Source organism: Euprymna scolopes, chromosome 22 (assembly GCF_053919585.1).
Source record: "Euprymna scolopes isolate OS-2025 chromosome 22, ASM5391958v1, whole genome shotgun sequence".
Classification (NCBI taxonomy): domain Eukaryota; kingdom Metazoa; phylum Mollusca; class Cephalopoda; order Sepiida; family Sepiolidae; genus Euprymna; species Euprymna scolopes.
The window spans coordinates 32,830,753-32,854,072 of record NC_136503.1 but is presented as its reverse complement, the minus strand read 5'-3'; the positions used below and the strand labels follow the sequence as shown (position 1 = coordinate 32,854,072).

Here is a 23,320-nt window from a genome sequence, read left to right as displayed (position 1 = left end):
GCTTTTTAATCTTCCTGGTATTCACCATGTGCAGCTGGGACGGCGAAATCTAGAATTTTGCAGGATTTTTCCTTCATGTTAACAATTATTATATCCAGTTCTCTTGCTTTAATGGGTTTTCCTGTTTGTATCTCCATCTCTTTAGGATTTACGGCTTTTGTTTTCCATTGGGTTTCTGTTTGAATCATTTTTCTGCGTGTTTGAAATGCAGTTGTTTGCATACTTCCCAGTGTATTGCAGTCCTCACCTAGTCATGCTGCATTCAATTATTATGTAGTTAACAGTTTCGTCTCTTTGTCCACATTGTTGCGTTCTTGAGTCTTGTCGATCTTAGTTTTAATATAATTTTGTGCGGTTATTAGAAGTGAACCAGTTTCTCTGTTTAAATGTTATTCTTATTAATCCTAGATTCTGTCTCCTTTATGTAGGCTTCTTTCTTCATTTTTCATTTTCACGCAGAGTCGGTCAGGACTATTATAACCGTCTTCTTTTATTTACTCATTTATTTATTTAATAAATTCGTGTCTGTCATCAAATACAAGAATAGGAATTAAAGAATTATCTTTCATTTTATACCATTTTTTCTCTCTGGTTTGAAAAGAACTTGGGAATTACCCCCCCCTCAAAGATAATAATGATAATATTCTATCTTAAATTCGATGGCGAGTGCGGACTAAAACGAATAGCATAATTGTGTGTTTTTGTTCTCATTCCACACATAGGATTCTGTCTCTGCTGAACAAAGGCGTAATGGAAACTGCTGGAAGATGAGAACTTTTTTTTCGACTAATTCTGATGAAAAGAGAGACGGAGTTAGAGAAGAAGAGATAAAAAATGGTATATAAAAAATAAAAATAAAAAATAAGAAATGGCATATAAAAAATAAAAAATGCAGCGGGACAGAGATGAAAGCGAGAATGAAAAAATAATAAAATGTCAAAAAAAAAAAAGATAGAACGTGGTCAGCGGTGAATGAATGAAATAACTGTGGAAAAAACGTGTTTTCGTTTCTTTTTAGCTTCACCATCCAATTTCAATATTTAGTTATATTCTATGCCCCCCGGAGACCCGTATAAAAAAATTGAGATTTGAATACCTTAGTAGTGTATTTTGTTTTTAGTTGGAACAAATTTCTTAAACAAATTAAATTATAAATAAATATGAAAGCGCTTTCCTGGAGAAAATCGAGTTTGTGCTTGAAACAGGTTGATGTTCTGACGAACTACAGCCCTTGTATCCTCTCGACGTAAATACCGTGACAAACCCGACAAGCAGCAAAGCCTCACTACTCAACCCCCTTACACAGTATCCTTGCAATTTATGTCCCAGATAGTAGCTTCCTTACATGAAAGTGGCACTGTGCCTTGTTTGAGGACGAGAATGTAATAAAAAACTGTACAAGAGAGAGATAAAAATATTTTGAGAAATTCAACAATAAACATAACAAATAGTTGTGATTTTTTTTAATGCAAACGATAAAGAAAAGAAATTCAATATGGCGAAGATAAAAAAAAAACATGTTTTACTTACCAGAATAGACGTCACAATTAATTCTTCAGCCTGAAAAATAAGAAAAAAGTTAAATATAAATATGGGTTTAATTTGATTTTCTTGTGTGATTTTCTTATGTGTGTTTTTGTCTTTTTGTTTGTTTTACTTCAGTAGACGTTCTAAAAAAAAGCAGTTCTAAAAAATAAAGCAGTTCTAAAAAAAGCAGTTCTAAAAAATAAAGCAGTCTAAAAAAGCAGTTCTAAAAAAGCAGTTCTAAAAAATAAAGCAGTTCTAAAAAAAGCAGTTCTAAAAAATAAAGCAGTTCTAAAAAAAGCAGTTCTAAAAAATAAAGCAGTTCTAAAAAATAAAGCAGTTCTAAAAAAAGCAGTTCTAAAAAAGCAGTTCTAAAAAAGCAGTTCTAAAAAATAAAGCAGTTCTAAAAAAAGCAGTTCTAAAAATAAAGCAGTTCTAAAAAATAAAGCAGTTCTAAAAAAAGCAGTTCTAAAAAAGCAGTTCTAAAAAAGCAGTTCTAAAAAATAAAGCAGTTCTAAAAAAAGCAGTTCTAAAAAAAGCAGTTCTAAAAAATAAAGCAGTTCTAAAAAATAAAGCAGTTCTAAAAAAAGCAGTTCTAAAAAAAGCAGTTCTAAAAAAGCAGTTCTAAAAAAAGCAAAAGAAAGTCGTTTATGAATGTCAAGAATAATAAAGGTCTATAATAAAGGTATGATGGGATTGACACTTAATCCTTATATGAGATCCAGAGACATTTAAGTTCTCTTTTATCTCTCAAACGTTCAGTTGCTAAAAAATTTATGATATCAATTTACTTTTCACTTATTAAGCAATTAACTACGTTATACTATTTCATTTGTCTTCGGTATATTGAACTCACTGCATTCCAGGACAAGAATTCATCTAGTCTGATGAAATATTCGACTTTATGTTGTTCCTATATGACCCATCACTTAAAAAAAGATGCACCATTCCCGTATAAGCCAGTTAAGAATAGCTGTACATAAGGGATTTTAATTTATTTTTTTAGTTTTTCTCATCTGTTTAGTTGTTGAACCACGATGTTTCGGCCAACTATTCCTCTGGCCTTCGTCAGGTGGTAACCACGACGGGATAGGAACTCCGAATCTTTTAACTGTATCATCAACAATTACTGCTTTCCATAGTTGTTGTCGTCTCACCACCATGGATAGGATTGAAACCGCTATCTTCAGACAATGCTCACCTGGAACCGTAGAGATTCAACGTCTCTATCCACTGCGCCACGGGTCCCGAAGGGTGACCAAGATTGGATGTTTTGGTTTTATAAATCCACGTTTATTTATTATCTGATCTTCCATAATCGGGTCCGTACCGAATGGTATATATATTATTTAATTGCAATTCATTATTGAGATGAGTATTATTTATTAATTTATTTATTGCGGACTATTATCCTCATCTTTTTAGTTGTTGCTATGGAAGGCAGTAATTGCTGAGGATGCAGTTCGGAGATTCGGAGTTCCTATCCCGTCGCGGTTACCACCTGACGAAGGCCAGAGGAATAGTTGGCTGAAACATCGTGAAGCAACAACTAAAAAAGACGGGGGTAATAGTCTGCAATAAATAGAAATTAATAAATAATACTCATCTCAATTATGAATTACAATTAAATAATAAATATAAGCGATTGTTTTCCGGCTTTACACGCTATGTTATTAGAATATTTAGTCAAAGTTTACTTGTAGGGGAAAGTATCCCTATGCCAGGTTATTACAAACCACTGTACAGAGAGGCATTAGACAGTCGATGCCATTGTCTAGTAAACATTCAAGTTCTCAGCGATAGGCATTCAAGTGCGTGTAGCGCGTCTGTGTGTTCCAGGCACGATGTAAACTCAATGTTCACGGAATGGGCTTTAATCCACCAGTTCCGCCTTCTGTCGCTTTATGTATTTCATATTCTTATTTTTTCATACCAATTTCTCATTGCTCCCTCCGAAAGATACTTATGTTCACAATCTTGATACGTGTTTCGTCTTACACTTTGAAATATCTTCTGTTGTCAATATTTACAAATTCTTCTGCCCTCCGTCTGTCGATTCTTAACACAGTTCTGTTTTTACATTATTTGAGCAATCGGCTTCGCATATTGTTTTGGGTCTTTCTCTTTACATCAATATATTAAACCACGCCTTACCATCATGGTATGGTTCTAATATTACTTTCAACATCTGAATAAATAACTTACACGTCTTCAAAACGGCCGTGTACGTTCTTCATACATTTGTTTTCATAAAGGACCACTCGACAAATTTCGTTGTTCTACTCTCATAGCAATTGGCATAGGTAGTCATAGGTATTACGTACTGAACGCCTCTCGTACTTGCTATTCTAAATTATCATTCGACCAAGAGGAAAGCTGTCAAAATTTGATCCTAGCCATCCTATATATTGATCGCTTTATTTTGAAACACTATGTTACAGAGAATTAAAAATAATTTTAATATTATAAACCAAATTTATATTCTTTAAAATGTTCATTTTCCCACTTTGTAAAATATATAACTATATTTTATAGCCATCTCTAATGTTCTGTGAGTGCATTAAAATAATACTAAGAGATTTGTTTAGTTAAATCAAATTTCAAATAGTTTAATTTATTTAGACGTAAATATATTATTTTTCGTCTGTAAAGGTCAAGCAAATACACACTAATGAATACTAATCATTTACATAAAAAGAAAATTAAAATATTACATATATGTACATTGATTTAAATGAGAAAACTCAGGTATATCGATATATTTTATCAAGTTTATATTTTAAATATAATGTACTTTTTATCTTTTATATTTAAAGAACGAACAGAAAGTCCATAATTTTTTATTCAAGCAACGAATTAAAATATAACATTTTAATTGTAGCTTTCTAAAAACATGAGGTAGAGAAAAATATAGAAATGTATAAACGAAATCATCCAGTGGAGTAACAGGCAGACTTATTACTTATTAGAAAGGTATATATATATATATATATATATATATATATATATATATATATATATATATATACTCAACACATCATTTCAGTCATTTGCATTATAATTTATTTCTCCTCTGAAAGAGATCGTCTGATGCGGCGCTCGTTTGCTGAATTAAGAAAAAACAGAATTCCCACGCAGTTGTTTAGAGTGGTCGTTGGTATTACAACTGGAAATAGAGTTGAGGCTATCTCGCATTCTCACGTTTTCTCAACACCCTAATAATACCAAGACTGCAAAGACATTCTCATTCCTTTTAAGTAAAAGAGTAGTTAACCATTAGGTTGCATCTGATCATCTCGTTCGTAGGTTAAATATATTTCCTTACCCTTCACGGATACAACTCAAACACACACACAATCTCTCTCTCTTTTTTTCTCTCTCCTTCTCTCTCTCTAATATATATATATATATATATATATATATATATTATATAGTAAGAGAGAGAGAGAGAAAGAGAGAGAGAGAGATTGCCGAATGGATTTGGTCCTTGCTAATGGAGTCAGAGATTGCTTCGTTGTCGGGTTTGAATCTATCGACCGGTGTTAATCCTGACACCCTGCACTGATGATTCCCGAAATGATGCAACACTAGTGTCCGTATATATTTAATGATTATTATAGCAAATAATTATATATATATATACATATATATATATATATATGATGATTGCAACGTCTCTTGTCAGACGAGTGCCACTCGCTCAGACATTTAAAATCCATGAGCCCAAATGCCTGAGGGAGTATCTATACAAAGATGATGTTACAGAGTCTTAGCTTTGTACGACAGCTAAGTCTCTCTCTCGGTTCAAAATGTTGAGATCCAGCAACAAGCAAGAGCAAGATAGCCAGCAACAAATTAAACTGCAGACCAGCTTAATGCGGGTACTGGTCTCCCGCTTTATGGTTTTTTAATTCAGAGATTTGCTTCTCCTAGAAAGGTTGCCTTCACCACGACTTACGGGAGCCCTCTCCATCCACACACACACACACACACACACACACACACACACACACACACACACACACACACACACACACATATATATATATATATATATATATATATATATATATATAATGCGTCTACGTTTCATTCCCGCACATATATATATTTGTGCATAAGTATTTTTAACGATTGTAATTACTTTCAAATCATATTCCAGATAAATAGTATACACAAAAGGTTTTACAGATTTACAGCTGTTTCAAAATGATGTTTATATTCAGTCATTCAAAACAACACAATATTTTTTCCAAACAACGTTCATACATGGACTCTAATTAGAACAGTATTTTTTAGCATTTTTTATCGCTTTACAGAGGAATTCAATTTGAAAAAGAGACATGTGCATGGGTTGTGATGATTAGAAAAGTGAAAGCATCTATGGAGACAGAATTACTCAATCGTTACGATTTGATGAACGCGAGACATATATACCAAAACATTTTAAAAGACGGACTCTCCTAAGGATATGAAATAGATGATTGAAAAAGAATATGAACAAAGTGCAACACCCGAATGCGTATGTTGATAGATTCTATATAAAACGAAATAACGTATACATCGGCAAATCGTAATAGCTAACTAACTAAACCTAGTCTTTACACACAGCAAAATCAATCCAGATATATTTACGAAAATAACAAGAAACCAAGCACTATTTAACAAGCATGATAAACTAAAAATCATACTTTAAATAACAAAAAACAATTAAAAATTTATGTAAACTGAAGACCTCAAAAACATCCTAACTTAATATAAACTCAATTTACACCCAACGCAATAGATCACAATATACAATAAATGCTATGGTGTCTGTGATATAATTATATAGGAAATGTTTGAAAACACCACTTCCACTTTTAAGGAAATCTAAACTGCTCTTCTGAAAATGTAATCTATGCGCTCATATGCAAAATATACACTAAATCCTATATAGGTACAATGCAGCACAGTTTATATACGCCTAAGTAATATCAAAGCACCAGATAACAGAACTGTATTTATCTCTCAATCTATTAATGAATGCCAAAAAATGAATTTAAAATTATGAAACTTACCAATAAGAGAAATACTTCTACTTCTTAACACAAGAAATTCCACGTAATAATTACACATAAATACGCAATGTATACATTAGAAAGCGAATAGTAATTATTTAGTAATCCAGAAATGGTGATTTGCATGCCACTTATTAACCGCATGTATATTTGTATTCGTACTGATTACTAGTCGAGGGCGCCCAGCTTTGCCCGATCATAAAATACGCTTAAATATATTTTAATCGATGCAGATTTCGTATTTATTATTACAGACTCAATTGAATATTATCTTGTACCTAATATATAGTTGTGATTTCAAAAGATTTAAAAAAAAATAACTTCTGTACCATCAGCTAGAACTGAAACCAAAACATTTAGCGATCCAGTTGTTTTCCCTATCGTTTGAGCTATCGGCAGATAGATAAACATGATTTAAAATTAAACCACTTCAACTAATTTAAAATTAAATCACTTCAAGCTATGAATGAATTTGCGCACGAACAAGAGTAATAGAATTATATCGGCAAGTTGAAATGATTATTTTGCAATTCAACTGTCGACATATTTCTGTACGTGTTATTCGACCATCCAAACAAAGATTTCAAACGTTAGAACCCATCTTTGGTACATGTTTACTATTTCCTGTTAATTTCAGTGTTATGTGACCACTGGTTTAATAGTTTATAGGTTAAATATTTACCTACACATGCATAATTTACTCTTTTTTTATAAAGATTTGAAGATAAAGATAAAATCAAAAACTATATCTAACCAATTAAAAAAAAGTGATTATCATAACAACTTTAAATACAATGTTGAAACATTAACTACATATAAACAAGAAGTGTACGGTAATGTTTATTTACTAACAAAAAAAAACTGGGGAATGGTCAACATTTATCAAGGTCATGAAGCAACTCAAGGATGAGGATTAATGCGTGTAAGGTGGTCAGTGAGACAATAGCATAATGATCAGTAGATGGAAATAGGGTAGAATTTGATTATTTTAGAGGGCGGTCTAACAAGAACTTGTTTATATTGGACTTGAAAATAACCATGTCGTAATCAGCTAAAAAGCAGGCTTGCAATGCAGAGTTCCACAGGTGTGAAGTTCTAAGAAAATATACTTTGTTTATGTAATTTGCTTTTAGTTTTAAGCTCAGATAGAGAGTGGGTGGAATTATTGAGATTTATCGTAACTAGACGAGTGAGTGTTGTGGATGCTTTGCTGGAAAGAACAACAGATTGAAGCTCAGTCGAGTATTTGCCATGGAAATAACGATAGAGCAGAGATAGATTCGTAAAATCTTTTCTGTGATAAATATGTTGCAATGACGAGAAAACATTATCACCTACTAGGTTTCGAAGCCGGTCAAAGCAGCAGAGAATGTTTTGACTAGCTCCTCCCCAGATGTGGCAACAGTACTCCATTTTAGGACGCATTTGTCTTTCATGAAATAAGTATGACAAATAACAATCACACAGGATCCAAAAGTAAATAAGCATAAGATTTTAATACGAATTTTAATACACAGACATCACTTGATATATTAATTATCCATTATGCAATCAATTCTAAAAGCACATTTGATAGACCCTCTTAAACCTTATATACAAGTATAAAACGCTATGCACACAATATTTAACGCTCTCATACTTACTAGGCCTGTAGGTATACACATATCTAAGAAGGACTGTGACAACAAAATATTGTTTATATTATTTTGACTTTTTGATTCGTTAATAGCTTATATGTTTTTATATAGACTGATGTGGTTCTCGATTGATTAGCTGAGTATGACTGTGTCGGAAATATACTCGAGAGTCGAAAGAATGTAAAGAATATGCTGTTGTCATGGCCCTAATAATAAATCTATGTATTGGCCAATAAAGATTGATTAAATTGAAGGATTTAGAGATGTGGGTAGAATAAAATAATGTGCATTATTTAAAATTCTTAATAAATTTTTAGTATTAGTATTAATATAAACAATGTATATTTCATGTACTGTATTACTTGTAATCTAAAATAATGATATATTTTTAATATTTTACTGGTTATAACACAAACAAATGTAGCACCCTTAAATCAAATATTACCAGTTTTAAAGCTAATATTTGTAAGTTATAATTAGATCTAATGCACAAAATTTTGATTAATGCACAGAATTTTGATTAATGCACAAAATTTTGATTAATGCATAAAATTTTAATTAATGCACAGAATGTTGACGAATGTCATATTTTTTGTTATCTATTACCCTTTACATTACCATATCATAAGATTCAATGATACAAGATAACATTAGAAATTATTTTAAATGTAAAAGTGATGTATTTTACTTTTTTTTACAAGGTGATCACCACTTATCAAGGTCCGGAAGCCACTAAGGGTTATTGCAGGTACAGTACGTTAGTGTGGGGATTTAATAAGAGTGTCTACTTAAGGGGGCGGTTCATCAGGAAATTGTTTACGTTGGACTTGAAGACATCCAGGTTGTAGTCAGGTGGGAAGCAGGCAACCGGAACAGAGTTCCACAGGCGTGCAATTCTAAGAAAGAAGCTTTGTTCATGGAATCTACGTTTTGATTTAGGCACAGGTAAAGAAAGGGGAACATTTTTGACAGTGGTTTCAGCTAGACGGGTGTTTTTCGTAAGAGATTGGCGATGGGGGATTAGAGATTGGAGCTCGGACGAGCACCTGCCATGCTCAAAAAGTAACTATTTACATTCATATGATCTGTTTTGGTTTATTTTGGTTTTTGTTTAATATATGATCACTGTTTCAAGCCATACATAATTATTTAATTTCCTTACCCCCTCTCTCTCTCTCTTTCTCTCTCTCTCTCTCTCTCTCTCTCTCTCTCTCTCTCTCTCTCTCTGTATATATATATATAGAAAGTTATGAAAATATACATGGCAATTAAGCTACACAGAATATTTCGCGTTTCATACTCGTGAGAATTCGTCATGCACCTGACGAATTCTCACGAGAAAGAAATGTGGAATATTCTCTATAAATTTATATATATATATTTTTTCATAACTTACTATCTAACTCTACATATTTATTGAGCACTGTTTAAGTAAATACTGAAAAAATTATGCATAAAATGATATAATTTCATATATTATTTTATTTGATATAATTTCGTATATTATTTTATGTGATTAAAGGAAGTAATCATATATATATATATATATATATATATATATATATATATATATATATATATATAGGAGAGAGCGCGTATAAAGTATATAATTATGACGATCCTAAAATTTGAATTTGTAGAATGCATGTCATCTGCACGTGTAGAATTCATTAGAGGAACATAAAAGTTTTTCACCGAATTTATGTCCTCTTTACGAAAAGTAAAATCCAGATGCAATGATATTAGACTATCAAGAATCTTTAATGCAATGTTGATCAAAATCCATTACATGATTTTTATTCTGGTCATTATCTAAATATAAGCGTAAATTGACATTCAGAGAATCATTTGAAATTGGCGTCTAATGACTATGGGTCAATCCAATGCAAATCTGAAATTTCAAATTTTTTTTTTTCATTTTTCTTAAACTTTTTCTTCTAGGGGATGGGACATCCAACCAGATGTCTGACATTTATCCCTATTTTAGTGAATCCAACCAAGAGATCTTTTCAGGATTCTAGCCGCCCCTTTCAGTGCAATCGTTTGTATTTCACTTGCACTTGGTTCACCGGGTATGCTTGCTATGTACTTTTTAAAGTTCTTTTTCATAAGCCCAGTTGCTCCTATTTCAAATGAATGGCTCATATTATGCATTCTTAAACCCTTTAATTTGCTCTAAAAAAAAACTAAAAGTATCGACATATTTATTAACTAATGTCTAATACATATTGTTCAAATTTTACAAAAATTGAAGGTATCAGAATTTTTACAAACGGCTTCCACACACTGTTTGCTTCTCTTCGAATCTAACTAAATTAAACTAAATATATCCACATTACTTTACGCATAGTTGCGTTTAAAAATTTATAATGATCGGTTAATTAGGTTAAAAGTGAAGCATGCATACACAAATATATAAAAGTACACGCATACTTAATTTTATATGAATAGAGAGGATCAGTAAAGGCTGTTTCTATAAATGTGTTCGAGTCCTTATTATACTTTGAAAGCTAAATGAGTAGTTGCTAGGGTAATTGCCACTAATACGCATATAAAATACATTAATGTTCTACATATTACGAATATTATTGGCAACAGATGGGTTGGTAGTTTTACATGCAACTCAACTGGTCCTACTTGTAACTAGAAAGATACAGAATCTATTATTCTTATAATTTGTTATCACTTTCGGGCATTTCCTTTTGCAACTCTCTTCTCAATTCAACACACAAAAATCTGCTGCAGAAATATTTACACCATCAACACGTTAACACAACGAGATAATCAGGTTACATATTCAATCTGATGATTCCTATATTTTTTTTTCAATTCTTTTTTTTTTTTTTTACTGTTATTCATCAAAAAACAAGGCATATTTCCACTTGGGCGCAGGAATCTACTATTTGGCATCATATCTACAAGGGACTATGCAAAAACATGCGCGATATGCTGTTTATTATACTAGTAGGCCGCCCGGCATTGCCCGGTCGTAAAATACGCATAAATATAATATTTTTATTAATGCAGATTTCGTATTTATTATTCTATTACATTGGGTCCAATATATGGCAATAATTTAAAAAAAAAAAAATGACCCCTGCGCCACCGCCGAGAATCGAAACCAAACTACTTAGTTTACGATTTTTCCTTTGACGTTAATGCCTGTTAATGTTTGCTGCAAGGCTAAAAATTAAAACATAAACCAATAGCTATTACGCTACGCATGCATATTCATAATGCTATTGTTCGACCATTCCATTTTTTTCACACTTTTGTACCGATTTTCCCCGGCTAAAACCCAAATATCAATTTTGTATGGGTTCGAATACCCTATACATTAAATTTCATATCTGTAGACTAAATACAGATGAATTGGGAAGGCTAAATTAAAAAATATGCATACATCCTCATACACACACACATATATATATGAGTATATATATATGCATATATATATATACATACATACATACATACATACATACATACATATATGTATGAGTATATATACATATTTTTTAAATTTAGCCTTCCAAATTCCCCTGTATTGAATATAATTACACGTAATAGTTAACTAAAGAGGATCATCCCATAAGAAAACCGAAAAAAAAAACTAATAAGGAATTAATTAAATTGAATGTTTAAAAGCATATGCAAATTAGCTAGATCGTTTGCAGATGAATGCAATTTTACGACCCATATATAACAAAGTTTCAGTTTCTTATCAAATAAATAGTAAAAAGGGGTTTAATATGAATATCAATACACGCAAAAACACATTTATAGGAGTATAAATAAATTAAAATTTCTGCGTGTCCATACAGTCAGCGAAACAGGCAGCAGAGAGGGAATTCCAAAGTTTTAGTATCAGAGTAGAAGGCTTTCCGATATTTAAGTACATTTACAGTGAAGATATGGGATTTTCTTGCTGAATGACTGCGTTGGTGTATGTGTGTCGAGGGGCTACAAGTGCAATGGATTCATCCGAACACAGTCTATTAAACTACTAGTAAAATATGCACAGGAATGCAACGTTGTGGAGGTGAGACGAGGTTGGAACTTGGTTGATAGTGCATGGCCTATTTTATTGGAGACTCTTTTGTATACCCTGTCTAAGATAGACAGACTAGCGGTGGGTTCATCAATCCAGATGTGGCCGAATAGTGGCTTTGTAGAGATAACTAATTCCATGTTAAATTAGTTTATATTATTCCTGCTATTAACCTAAACTGTCTTTAAAGAGTTGAAGAGGGCAGATTGTCGGCACAACCACTCATTTGAAATTTCAAATATTTCAGATTTGCATTAAACTTGATCCATAGATTCAAATTTCTAAATATTTCTCTGATTTTCAATTTAGTTTAAATATTTTCTAGAATCAAAATCATGTAACAGATTTTGATCAAAATTAGAATAAGGATTCTAGACATAAGGTTAAGTTTCATTTTTATCTGAATTTTAATTTTCGACACGGGAACATAAATGTGATGCCTAACTGCTCGATTCATATAATTAATTTTAACCCCTCTCTGGTTTCACAAATATATTACTTTATTAGCAAAAAAAAAAATAAATAAATAAATATTGATATGAGCTTTTAAAAAGTTACCTTAATAAAATTTTCAGATTGAGAAGAAATTAAAGAAACAATTATCGCCATATCTAGAATGCCATTAAACATTTTAAAACTTAGAAATGCTATTAAATATTTTGAAACTTAGAAATGTTATTAAATATTTTGAAACTTTAAAATGCTATTAAAAATTTTGGAACTTACAAATGCCATTAAATATTTTGGAACTTACAAGTGCTATTAAATATTTGGAAACTTAGAAATGCTTTTAAATATTTTGAAACTTAGAAATGTTATTAAATATTTTGAAACTTTAAAATGCTATTAAATATTTTGGAACTTACAAATGCCATTAAATATTTTGGAACTTACAAATGCTATTAAATATTTGGAAACTTAGAAATGCTTTTAAATATTTTGAAACTTAGAAATGTTATTAAATATTTTGAAACTTTAAAATGCTATTAAATATTTTGGAACTTACAAATGCCATTAAATATTTGGGAACTTACAAATGCTATTAAATATTTGGAAACTTAGAAATGCTTTTAAATATTTGGAAACTTAGAAATGCTTTTAAAAGTGGTGAAACTATCAAACTATTCTATTATTATTCTATTATTCTTGCCAGTAACTAATTAAGTAATTAATCATACTTTTTTCTTTCTTTCCATTTCACCCGTAATGCTTTATTTCCTTGATTAGTTTTCACTCTTCTTTGTATGCTTCCCAATCTCAATATTATATTCCAATATTCATGTCTAGACATGTTTAACACAGACTTGAGTGCAATATTCAATCTCTCATAAGGTTTGATTAGAGATTATTATGCATTAATAGGGACTTTCATATCATCTAATATAATTATGATGAATACAGATTATATGATTGTTACTGTCTGTTACTGCAAGACTAGAGGCGAACGTCCGCGCGCAATGTCATTTAATGTAAGACGAAATCCGCAGAAGCATAAATAAGTCGGTCAATGTATGTTTAAATGCATGTTTTTTATGTTTAAAAGATCAAGTATGGTATAATAGAATGGAATAATAACGATTAAGTAATTTCAATTGTATAGAAAGCAAAGCTAGTATATTTTAAAGGAATTTTGCCGCTCAATACGGAGTTCGTATTTTGCCGCTCAATACGGAGTTCGTATTTTGCCGCTCAATTACGGAGTTCGTATTTTGTCGCCCAATACGGTGTTCGTATTTTGAAATGATTAAATTGGTTTAGAATATGTTTACTGAATTTATATATTTCGAATATTATTATGCATTAATTTATTAAAATTAAATAATAATAATAATAATAATAATAATAATAATAATAATAAAAATAATAGCAATAGCAATAATAATAATAATAATAATAATAATAATAATAATAATAATAATGCATGGTGTTTATATACGCGTAATGTAAGCGATATTCATGAATAAATGTTGCTTAGTATTCGATAAATATAAATCTGTTATTTTATTTCAGTAATCCAAAACGCAAAAAAAAAAAAAAAATGATTTCGAATAAACAATATGAAAACTTATCGACGTAATATAACAATATAAATAGCGTCACTAGTTCTTAAATGTATAACATTTTCTATTTTAAAGTAGTTTCTGATTTCGAAAGTTTGCTTCGGTCTCATTTATATGAGTCAACTGAATTTAGAATACTATAAAAAATCAGGAACATTATTAAACGTAATTAAATTGAATCCTGCACAACATTCTATCATTAATACACTCACTTTTAGGATTATGATGATTGAGCCTTCTATGGTTGGCTAAAATATTTTGTAACTATAAACGTCAAGGTTATGAGTTTATTCCCAGAATTGGACAATTCTTAACGAATAAAATTAACGTAAACAAAGTTTTATAAGAGTAAACAAAAGATCAAATGATTAGATTTTACTAAAAATATCGATACATGAAGCAAGATAGATTCTTATGAGTTAGTATGGTGTAGTTTTGTTAACAGACTTAATTCTGTTATTAATATTTTTGAGGGAAGGATCATAGGATGTTACCAACATTTTTAATAGAAAATAGCAATATGGAACCAATTGGATTCGAACCTCGCACACATTGACTGTAAACCCGCGTCGTAATTCATTTAAGCAGAGTAACCAAGTCTATAGATTAAATACATGTTTATCCAATCTCAAAAATGCTGCCTCATAAACAGTTGGTCATATTTCTATAGTCGAAGTGGTGATATGGAAGCGGAAGTTTCAATCTTCTATTCTTTCTGTCGTTGTAGATATCACATTACTAATAGATCTCGTAAAGCTAAGAAAACAAAGGCAAACTATCTTTTATGTTTTTCTTTATAGTATTTCTTTATAGTATACATGTATACACATAAAACAACCTCCGTCTCTTCTGTGAAAGAGGACAGAGCTGTTATTCAAACCTTATCACGCCTTCTTACGTTATTAATTGGAATGAGGAAGTGTTTTCCTATTCCGTACAACATAAGACTAACGACTTTCTGTCTCTGTGGCGTCACTACCAGGAAATGCCCGCTAATAACGTTAGATTGACGTTACAAATCATTAAGAAACGTTTCTTATAATTTTTTTATAACAAATAAATACGTTACACGGAAAGGGACGGAGGTGAAATTTTAAAGAAAAACAGCGAACTATGAATAAATCACAGAAAAATCATTTTGTTATACAACTATGTGATATATTCAAAAAATTAACTTTCGGCATTTATAATTTAAATGCAATTTCGAGCATATGACCCCGGTGGTTCGAGCATATATAGAGTATGGAGTAATCTAGAGGTCTAATTCTCACAACTCTACGTATTAAATTAGGTTGTATTTCAGAAATAATGCGTCGAATGTTGTCTTTGAGTTGTCTAATATGTCTGGTTTGTCTGTGTAGATATGGGACTTTACGTATCCTCAAAGAAAATACTCCAGTGAGGTTAAATCACGCAAACAATGTGGTCAGTTGGCAGGTCAATTTCATGAAATTATTCGTTCACCAAATGTTTCTCAGTAAATTCATTGTATCATTTGCAACTTCATAACTAATCGACAAACCAAGCTGAACTAAAAATAACCAAATAGTTGCCAAATCTGCAGTTAAAGAAAATTGAGTTTTTAATTTAAATGTTACCGTCTCTAAAAGGCATTATATATATATATATATATATATAAACATACATATATACATATATATATATATTGTTTTACCGTTTTTCAATGAATTTAAAACTTCCACCTTTGCTAAAGACGTTCATTGATCCAAACAAATCAGTAAATCTCTCATTTTTATGATTTTTTCTGTATTTAATTTGTTTTTCCTTCAGTTATTTTCATACATCTTGTTTCTGCGGTATTTCATTTTATTGTCTGTCGTGCATTTTATTCACAAACACTCAATATAAAAAAACATCACAGGATCAGTAAACGCATAGGAAAATACAAATAGTTTTCTTAAGCAATTCCTTCTCATTATAATAGGAGACGTTTTCCTAGTAGTAGCATAAAAGAAAATGTTATCTCAATAAATTCGCTCAGACTATTCAGAACCTCTCATCACCTCATTCACAACTACACCAAAGGTTTCCTCCACGCTGCCTGCACAGAATGAGATGATAATAAACTTTGTCTTCGTAAAATCAACATCCCCCAAAGCCAATTAGCATTAAAACACACAAAAACTCAGATTATGAACGAAAGCAACCAACAAAAGCATAATTTAGATAAGAAACTACATACATTATGTGATAAAAGCGCATGGACAAGGTCATGCAACCAATATATCATCATCAACTTATCCAAACATTCACGCAAAAGGAAGCTCTAAGTTTAGACCTCAAATTCGGCAACCTCATTTGATTAACCAAGTGATACAACTGAATCATGGAAATTTTCAGAAACCATCACTAAGCTTTCCCATAACTTGAACGCTGATAAAGGTCGCGATGTTTTCATCATAGCCGTGAATGAATACATAAATCGACTGAGCTCCTAAATGGTGACTACGATCATTTTGAATACCTGTACAAAATCTCTGCAAACTTATTGAAGGCACTTTGTATATATATTCTCCATACAACATGTGACCACATGTGCTTTTACTTTGCCCTCATCAGCCGCTAACCAGAGGTGATGACACAGTTTCGGTGGCTAAAGCGGGACTGCCACCCCTGGCGCCACCAGCAGCTATTGCTGCTGGGCAAAGCAATAAATAGGATAAAAAAAAATTTACCTGGCATATTCAAGCCGAGGAAAAACGCTGTTTTTAACTTTTTTCATTTTTTAACTTTTAATTCTAATTTTTATTTATTATTAACGCTTTAATTTTCCCTTTTTTCCTTCTTTTCCCCTTTTTCTTTCTTTTTCTTTTCTTTTTTCTCCTTTTTCCCCCTTTTTTTCCTTTTTTCCTCCCTTTTCTTTTTTCCCCCTTTTTTTCCCTTTCTTCCCCTTTTTCTTTTTTCTTTTTTTTCAAGAGCAGCCCGAGAACGGAAGAAGTGGACAATATTATGCTCTCTTTGCAAAATTCTTCGAATTGCGCCAGATCCAGCATGACGCCTGTCTAACAATTGTTTGCAGGCGACATTTTTGTTTTTTTAAATCCCTTCCAGTGACGCCTATTTTCGAAAGAAGCGAAATGGTGGAGTGTCCTAAAAATCCCCGACATCCAACCTCGATAGGCATCACATTGCACATCCATCCCTTTTCTCTCTCTCTCTCTCTCTCTCTCTATATATATATATATATATATATATATATATATATATATATGCATATATATATATATGCATATATATAAATGCGGGAGTGCCCCAGGGATCTATCCTTGGACCTCTACTAATCCTGATATTCATAAATGACCTCCCCGACAACATTGCCTCTGATATGGGTATATATGCTGATGACACCACGCTCTATAGCAGGCACGACAGGAAAACAAATGAACATATATCTAAAGTAATGGCAGAAACACTAGAGCTAATAGTGGAATGGGGACAAAAATGGATGGTCACGTTCAATGCCGCCAAGACTAAACTGGTTTCATTCAATAATTACAAGAAACCTTCTCTACCACCTATAGCAATGGCCAACGACTCTTTATCTGAGAGTACGTCTTTCAAGCTCCTTGGCCTAACGTTCACAGGAAACATTAGTTGGAACAATTACATCGAGGCATTGCCAGGGCCGCTGCAAGGAAGGTGGACTCTCTCTACCGTGCTATAAAACTACTAACACCCGAAAGTATCCTGTACCTCTATAAGGCAACCATTCTCCCATGTATGGAGTATTGCTGTCATATTTGGGCTGGTGCATCGGCTACTAGTCTCTCGCTCCTTGACAGGGTTCAAAAGAGAGTCGCAAATCTGATAGGCCCTAAACTGGCATCTAAGCTTCAGCCTCTGTCCCATCGACGAAACGTTGCATCCCTCTGCCTGTTCTATAAGTATTTTAAGTGTGAATGTTCTGATGAACTGCAAGCACTTGGGCCCCACGACGTAGACACCCTCGACAGACCCGACAGGCTGCAAAATCTCACCCCCACACTGTAGAGATCCCTAGATGTAAAAGATCTTTCTACTCCGGTAGTTTCTTCCCCAGAACCGCTAGACTTTGGAATTCCATTCCAGGTCACTGCTTCCCCAACTGTACTGACATGCATAAGTTCAAGTGCAACGTGAACCAACATCTTGCTGCCCAAATCCCTACATAGTGCCCCAGTAGCTGTCTCCCCTGATAGTAGCCCCCTACACCAAAGTGGCAATGTGCCTTGTTTGGGGTGAAAATATAATAAATATATATATATATGCATATATATATATGTATATATATATGTATATATATATGTGTGCATATATATATGTATATATATATGTATATATATATATATATATATATATATATATATATATATATGCATATATATAATATTTTTATTTATCTAGACAAATATTACATAGTTGCTGCACTGAGCATGCTAATATTTCGGAACGATTGGTTTATTAAAAAAACGAAGACTCTTCGTCAGGCAACAGAAATAAAGTTCATCCGCTATTCTTCCTTAAGGGTCAGCTATGATGAATAGCGGATAAACTTTATTTCTGTTGCCTGACGAAAAGCCTTTGGTTTTTTAATAGACCAATCGTTCCGAAATATTAGCAACTATGTAATATTTGTCTAGATAAATAAAAATATTATACTCTGCTCTTTTATTAAGCAGTCTTAATCTTATCAGAAGTCCTGTAGCAGGAGTATTTGTAGAAAAAGGATTGGGGTTTTTTTTCATCACTATCTTTTTTATATCACTATCTACTCTCCCTAACACTTCGCCTCACTAAAAATAATATAGACTTCTAATGAAAAGGTTTCCACCAGACTTTGAATTATTATCGCTGAACCCACAAACAAATTTATACAAGCACTTGCCCGATTCGGATATCTACACAGCTATGCGGATTACCCAATATATAACTTGGACATTATTACCAAACGGATGTAAAGAACGTATAACATGGATTTTACCAAGCAAGCTGGATCTAAAAAAAAAAAATTTTTTAAAACATTCATATCCTTTTTCTACAAATACTCCTGCTACAGGACTTCTGATAAATGTATTATTTTCACTTTGACTTTCCATGTCTCACTGACATTAGCAAATAGGGTGCATACCTTTATAACTATTTGCTAATATTTTCTCTCCTCTGATGAGATGGTAGACATCGAAACCCTATAGGTTAAGGAGATTAATTTTCTAAAGCATTCTTTGTCTTGCTTAGAATAATAAAAATTCTTTGATATGAAACTCAACCACTTCATTTCATTTCAATGAGAGTTTTTTGAAATTCATTGAATTACAATTTAATTTATTTGCTCTATCTTGCATATCGAGCAATTCTTGTTTAGATGGGATAACTTATAGAATATTACTGCCAGTAATATTTTGTAAACCTATAATCTCACGTTTCCATAACAACTGATTGTTAAATAAAAACTATTCTGAAGAATATATATATATATATATATATATATATATATATATATATATATATATCACGTTGTGTGTGTGAGTTCCTTCCTCATATTTTCCGAAACGCCTGAGCGTATCTTTGGCAAATTTACACAAAGCTAATTTATATTTCTGGCAGTGTTCTATGATATGTTTTGCACAGAAATTCATTCGATAAGTATCGAAAATCGAAAAAGTCCGATCTTCAAAATAGCGTTTCTTTATTATAAATAAAAAAAGATAATCTTTACAGGGGATATTTTGCATTACACCGGTCAAGGGATATAATAAAATTTCAATAAATCATTTCTTCTGAAAGGAACAGATTTATTATATTTTGGAGATATAGTTTGATCTCCAGTTCAAGCACGAGTGTACCTCACTATTTTATTTAAATTATTTTATTAGTGAGTTCAATTTATGATAAAAGAAAACATACCAGTTAAAAGCGCCACAAATCTTTTCTTCGATTGCATATTTTAAAACTAAACATTAATTAGAGGTGACTTTCCCGGGCATTCATCGTCAAGCCCAAATATTAGGTTTTATTAATCTTTAAAGTTTAGAATTTCAAATTTCTCATTCAAACATAACCTATACTGGTTTTCTAAATTTCTGCATGTACTCTATGTGGAATTATAACTCACCACTAATGAAAATTTAAAAAAAAACTGCATTTTATCGACATTACAGCGGCAGTATTTTTTTGTTTCTATTACCTACTCGACAGAAGGAACAAAAGAACAGCGTTGCCCTGGAAATGTGAACATTGGATGAATGAGACATGCTTCTACGTTAACAGTTTGCAAATATCGACAACTTTGTTAAAAATAGTCACATAGAAAAGCAGAAGGAATTTCAGCTGTAAAAAAGCAGATCAGCATCGAATTTCAAGACAACATTTATCAAAGGAATAACAGCAGATAATAACAGGTTTAGCAGAAATACACCAAGTAGTAAGAAAATGACAAGATCTAAGAAAACGAAAAAAAAAATACTTGCAAGATTAAAAAAAAACCCTCAAATAGATATTCGTAGGACTAACAGTCCAACATAAAGCATATTATTTAAAATACCTTAAAACCTGCTTTTCAATCTGCGTGATATAGATGCATTCCTACAAGTATATTTCGATCTGTTGCAGCAATATGATATTTATAATTTATATTTATTATGAGTTTAGGTCGGCTGAAGTCATTTGCTATTTCTTGTCTCTCAATAGAAATATTCCAAATTGAAGAAGAGTTTCTTCTTAAAAAGTTACACCCACCATTTTACCAAAAAGGGAAGGTCAAGGCTAAATTCTCATGCTAATCCCATAGGGGATCAAAATGATACTACTCCCAATACTGCTATTACTGCTTAGAGTATTCTATATTCTCTCCACTAATGCATAAAAAAATCAAGATTCCCTACTTTCACCATAATCGCTCTGACCCCTCCCACGCCCCAATTAAAATGAATAGCTCTCATTTTGGGGAAGCTCCATCTTGACAAACTTCCAGGACTGACCTTCATTTCGTATCTGAAATAGAACATAAACATCAAATCAGTAGCCAAGATCCCTAGAAAAATAGTTGGATCACTCCACCGCTCAAGTAGACATTTCATTGTCAATGCAATCCTCTATGTGCATATGAGCTAAATACGTCCTAAAATTGAATGCTGTTGCCACATCTGGCCAGGAGCTGCTCGGCGCGGCCTGTCCAGCCTTGACAGAGTTCAAAACCGGGTTCAAAACCTAGTAGCTGGCGTTCTTTTTCTCTTCCTTGCAACCTGGTTTCCACAGAAAAAGACATTGCAAACCTGTTTCAGCTCTATTGTTATTTACATAGCAAGTGCTTGATTGAACTTGCATCTATGGTTTCCCCCTTGCCAAACTTTCACAAAAACACTCGACTAGCTACAACCACTATATATTATTTCCCCCACTTTCTATCTGTGCATCAATCTAAATACAAATTCCATGAACAAAGCTTTTTCCCAGAACTGTCCGCCTGTGGAACACTGCTCCGCTGGCCTGCTTCCCGATTGAATACAACATGGTTGCCTCCAAATCTAATATAAACAAGTTCTTGTTGAGTCATCCTCATAATTAATCAAATTCTACCCAATTTACACGATTAACGATTACTACACTACCATCTTACATTCATTAAACTTTATCCTCCAATGGCCAAGTAAAAAAGTATGTTATTTCTACATATTAGAGTTGGGACGATTAATCAGAATCAGAATTGAAAATCGGAAAAATCAGAACTTTTGAGGGTATCGGAATCAGTATCGTTATCGAAAAAATTGTGGTTATTTTTGGATGCTAAAAACGATTCTTTTAATTGTCTTTTTATTTGATTTTGTTTGAAAAAATATTCTACTGTCGGTAGTAATTATATAATAATAAACATTTATCGATTTTAAAGTAAACATTAATCGATTTTAAAGAACCAGTAAAACTAAGAATCTATAGGTCAACCCCACAAGTTTGGTTTTACGTTTGAGGAAATATCTGCGCATTTAACTGTGTTTTCTACAGTAATCGGGGAAAAACACAACACTATGGTTAAAAGGAATCAGAATTGGAATCCGTAATTGTATCGGAATCAGAAAAAATATTGGAATGGTCACATCACTACTACATATGGGATAAATAAACATTATCGATATGACAGGATCACGATAAAATATATCTGACCCTGGTGTTGCTACATACACAAAACTAAAAAAAAGTACTAAAAACGACCAAACAATCTTTCTTGTTAATTATTACGACATTCGGGTTTTTTGCTTGGATGGGTTTATCTATTTGTATGTCCATATCCCATAGGATTTTTTAATTCTCGTTTTCACGTATTGTTGCTGGCTTATGTTTGTACCACTTGTGTGTGCGTTCAAGCTGTAGTTGTTCGCATAATTCCCAGTGTACTGCCCTTCCCACATGGTAGTGTCTGTTCTTGTATTCCTTTTGAACCAGTTTGCTGCATTCGCTTACTATATGGTTTATCGTTTCGTCTCTTTGTCCACAAAGTCTGCATTTACTGTTTTCTTGTATTTTATCGATCTTTGCTTTGATGTGGTTGGTTCTTATCGAGTTATCTTGTGCTGCAGTTATTAGGGATTAAGTTTTTCGGCTTATATATCCTTTTCGCATCCATGTCCAAGTGTTTTCGTTGTTCTTATCTTTTGTCATCCATATGAATCATCCATGTAGTTGTTTTTTCTCCCATTTTTCTTTTCGCGTCTTATCCTTTATCACTCTGTTTTCTGGTTTTTTTTTCGATTTACTCCAATCTAATAGGTCCTACTTTGTCAACTAAGCTTTGATGAATGCATTGCACGTGTGCCCCTTCGACGCACATATCCCCGACAAATCCGCTTAGCAACAAAATCACACAACCTCACTGTTGAGGTCCTTAAATGTCAGAAAGCTTTCTGCTCGAATAGCTTCTTCTCTAGAACAGTTAGGCTGTGGAATTTCTTTCCTGCTACCTGCTATTCACTTCCCTGACTGTACTGATATGCAGAA

At 32.3% G+C, this 23,320-nt stretch overlaps 1 protein-coding gene across 1 annotated transcript in view; it reads right to left on the bottom strand.

The window, feature by feature from the left end:
• LOC145243954 (putative glutamate receptor) overlaps positions 1-23,320 on the bottom strand; it is a 92,057-nt gene that overhangs the window by 23,764 nt on the left and 44,973 nt on the right. The window contains exon 2 of the mRNA XM_080107081.1: positions 1,531-1,560. Within this exon, the coding sequence (XP_079963207.1) occupies positions 1,531-1,560 (30 nt within the window). The remainder of the gene's footprint in view (positions 1-1,530; positions 1,561-23,320) is intronic.